We start from the raw sequence: 4,304 nt of genomic DNA on the forward strand, positions 1-4,304 counted from the left end.
AGGTCTTTCCACAGAAACACCGATTTAATAAATTTCTCCCAACTTATGTCTGTGAAGGTGTTGTGATGTTGTGTTTCCAAGCAATACCATGGATCAAATGTGTGAAATCAGAACGGTATATTTATTAAAGATTACAACGAAATGACAGGACATCGTATGACAAAAGATGGTTACATAAAATGAAAACAGTGAAACTGCATAACGTTACCTCTACATTCACATTTTGTGTCAAACTGAATATGTAGCATAAGTGGGCAAAATGAGTTAACAAGTTCAATCTTTCCTGGGCTAAAATCACTTCTCGAAAAAATGTGCACAGGCAGCAACTTCATATCAGCGCGGCAGTGTGTTGACAAACGCGTCACCAACACCGACAATTTCCCACGCACGCTATTGGATGAAGGCAACAAATACGTCATGCATGTCGGACCACACACATAGCCGCCTGCTCTATTCGCCGGGAAAATAACCTGGAGAAAGTTACCGATATTATAGTAATGTGCAAAGTATGTGAGTGGCAACAATTTTTATTTGCTTTGTTGAGAAGTGTAGTGGTTATATATAAAAAACTGGGTAATCCATCCCCACAGATCGTCTGAAAACACGAAATCTCCCCTCGACCCACAGTCTATAACGCGGGAAAGTAAAATGACGAGCGTGAGCGCGCGCCCGCGCCCACACAAACACACACAAAGTGCAAAAATAAGACAATCCTTGTTTATTTAATCAGTGCTTACAATATTCATCTATATTTTACAAACATTAAAATAAACTGCATAAAGTGACAAGAACATCACACAAATTAGTAAGAGAGTGCAAATCTTTTTACAAACATTAAAATAAACTGCATAAAGTGACAAGAACATCACACAAATTAGTCAGAGAGTGCAAATCTGAAATTTAAAGATACAGTAAAGGCACTTTTTGCATCTATAATACATGATCAAATATATATATATATATATATATATATATATATATATATATATATATATATATATATATATATATTTGTTTTGCATATTTGAAAAGTCCAGTTAAAAAGTGGTCACAAAACAGTGTTTACATTTTTTTCATGGCTTCCAGGTATTAAGAATAGTTCACCCCAAAATGAAAATGTTCTCATCATTTACTCAACCTCACACCATCCCAGAAGTGTATAACTTTCTTTCTTCTGCAAAACAAAAGCAAAGATTTTTAGAAAAATATTCCACACCCACTTAGCTCTGTAGGTGAATGCAAGTAAATAGTGGCCAGAACTTTGAAGCTCCAAAAAAACACATAAAGGCTGTCAATACGACTCCAGTGGTTTAATCTATGTCTTCAGAAGTGATATGATAGGTGTGGGTGAAACAGATCAATATAAAAAATTGTTTTTTTACAATAAATCTCCAATTTCACTACCGCGTTCTTCTTTTGTTTTTTGGCAATTCACATTGTTTGTGCATATCACCACCTACTGGTCGGGGATGGTCAAAGGTGGAGATTTATAGTAAAAAAGGACTTTAATATTAATATAGCAGACATCGAAGACATGGATTAAACCACTGGAGTCGTATGGATTACTTTTATGCAAACTTTATGCACTTTTTAAAACTTAAAAGTTCTGGCCCCCATGCACTTGCATTGTGAGGACTAACAAAGTAGAAATATTCTTCTATACATTTTTAATTGTGTTCTGCAGAAAAAGAAAGTCACATCTGGGGTGACATGAGGGTGAGTACCAGTAAATGATAATGAGATAATTTTCACTTTCGAATGAACTATTCCTTTAATTGCATGAAATGTTTTATGGCAAGACTTTCAAAGGGTCCTAGCAATGTACATCACGAAAAGTGAAAATGCTGGTAGTGGCATATAATATCTAAAAGAATATGAAAAGTGCTCTCAAAAGTTTCCACTAACAGCATGTCATCAGATAAAGTGTATCATGCTGTCCTCGCATTCCTTTGGCACAGGCAGATTATAACTATGACAGGTTAATTTGTAATTCTGTCCACAATTGTTATCCCAAAACTGAGTGCCCATGACTTTGTAACAGATTGCAAACTCCAGCACTGCCCCAGGATGAAAAATAAATGGAGGGACTGGGAGATGAAATCGAAAAGTGTCACAGCAAGGCCCGTTCGGAATGGATTTGCTGGCCACCCAGTAAGCCTTGGTTTCTGTGCAACTCCTCCAGTTTGTAAAGGAGTAGCGGACACTCACTTCTTTCTCAAAGGCCAAGTTTACAACTTGAACAACTCCTATAATGCCAGGCTCATAGCACAAAACACGCTCCAGACACACGTGTTGGCAACACAGACGATCAACAAAATTTGAACTGTCCCCTGGTTGCACAAGGAACATTGGTTTCAAATATGGCAAGGATATCTCCATCCTCTTGCTTGAAGATAGCTCTGCATTCATTAAAAGTCGAAAGAGAACGTGCTCTGGGACAATGGGGTCCTCCCCACTTTTGAAAACCTTGACATTTTCCAAATCCAATCCCAAGGAGTCCACAAATCGGACACATGTTCTGCGGCCAAGCCTCCTTCTCTCTGATGGAGATGGTAGAGACTGAGTTCGCCTATGGATGATGGATTTGGTTGGGGGTTCGCATGACAGACTCCGGCCTGTATGTTGCCTTGGAGAAGAAGCTTTTGGGCTTGGTGGTCGAATTTTGACAGGCCTTCTCTCGCTGTCCATTTTCGAGCATAGCACGTCCTGTAAATTCAATGTGGAACTTTCTTTTGAGCCACCGGATACCCTGGCAAAAAATAGGTCAGCGTTCATCTCTTCAGGGGGTGTGTCTTTTTGGCCAAATCCCATTGACCATGCCATGTTTACATACAGGAGTAGCTTTCTGTGAACATTGCACCTTAAAGAGACCTTAAAAAGAAAAACAATTCATAAACAGCTTTATATCACTGCTAAATATTCCATACATGCAATTTGCCATAGGCAAAACTGTGCAGCTGTGGAAATATAGCATTTTTACTTGCTCAGTGGAATTACATTTAAATCTCAGTTGGATCAATCACTTTCCAAATAAAGAAACTTTGAAAAACTCAACGACTAAATGACTTTGTTACTACACAAACACAAAAAGGAAGTTCAAGTTCGTGCTGAATGTCTCACCAGTACAATCCGACGTGTTTAAGAGCACGATGCATCTGAAGAGCCTCCGATGCTATGTCTACAAAACAAGCGTTTTATAATGTGAACCATGGCAATAAATCTGTGCAAAGGTGAAGTAGTTTCTACGTGATATTATCGGCATTCGATGCACTTCATGCAAACTGCGCAAAAGCTTGCAGGAGAATGTGTGACTACAAACACAGGGGGCGTGGCCACTGTCTCAGCTGTACTAGGGAAATGCTGTTGGTCAGTTTAATCAAACAGCGTTTTTTTGCGGAACAGTCGCGTGACCGTAACAGCAGTCATATATACATGCACTTGCGCATTTCTTGGTTTCTGGCATGTTTTAAGAACGATCGTCATGGCCTCCGGCAAAAGAAACTCGCTTAATGCAGTCGTTTCATGGTAAACTTCATTTCCCATCATGCCATATGGTGGGTCACGTCGACAGCGATACTTGAACATACAAAGCAGCAGGTAAACAAGACTGATCGAGCTGCTGTTGTGATGCATAGTGACAGCGATATCAAAGCGTTGGGGATTTCATATCCATGATGCAAACGTTATTACGGTCTTTTCTGAAGCATTCATAACATTGACATTTTGATTTTCCGTATGCTTTCATGGTGCTTCAATTCTCGATGTTTTATTACTACGTGAAAACGAGAAATATATACATTGTGACTTTGTGCAATGGTGCTCGTCGAGTGCGCGGTACATCTGTGCGCTCGCGAATGGGACCATTTTGGGGAACAGCTTTGCAACTGCGCTTTTACACTTCGTTGTGTTTGTCGCGATGGGACCCATCCTGCAGGAGCAAACTGTAACTTTGTCAGGCAGAACAATTAGGAATAACAGATAAAATTATGAGGATAAGTTTCTGAGAAATGGTGCTTTATTTGCAGCAACAATAAGAAGAGAGGAGGAAGAAACCAGAAACCTTCTGAACCAGAAAAAACAGAACAGTGACCATGCATCCAGGCGAAGAAAAGAATTCCTGGCCTAAAGCTGAAAATGTATGTTCTAATATGAAACATAGCATTATGTATAAAGTTAGGGTACATCAAATATGTTTTATTTAGAGCTTTTATTTTTATTTAAATATGTTTTTGTGATTCTAAAAAGGTACAAAATGGAATCAAACCAAAGAAAGTAAAATGTCCTACTGCTGCATGGAACTTGTG

At 38.9% G+C, this 4,304-nt stretch overlaps 1 protein-coding gene across 1 annotated transcript; it reads right to left on the reverse strand.

The window, feature by feature from the left end:
- Window positions 1-1,022: 1,022 nt before the first annotated feature.
- On the reverse strand, window positions 1,023-3,296 carry ppp1r3da (protein phosphatase 1, regulatory subunit 3Da). The gene is made up of 2 exons (XM_052106011.1): window positions 3,121-3,296; window positions 1,023-2,871 (listed from the first exon to the last, which is right to left on the reverse strand). Exon 2 carries the CDS (start codon window positions 2,821-2,823, stop codon window positions 1,915-1,917), a length of 909 nt encoding a protein of 302 aa, XP_051961971.1. The 5' UTR covers window positions 2,824-2,871; window positions 3,121-3,296; the 3' UTR covers window positions 1,023-1,914.
- Between the last annotated feature and the right edge of the window lie 1,008 nt (window positions 3,297-4,304).

Source organism: Xyrauchen texanus, chromosome 35 (assembly GCF_025860055.1).
Source record: "Xyrauchen texanus isolate HMW12.3.18 chromosome 35, RBS_HiC_50CHRs, whole genome shotgun sequence".
NCBI lineage: Eukaryota > Metazoa > Chordata > Actinopteri > Cypriniformes > Catostomidae > Xyrauchen > Xyrauchen texanus.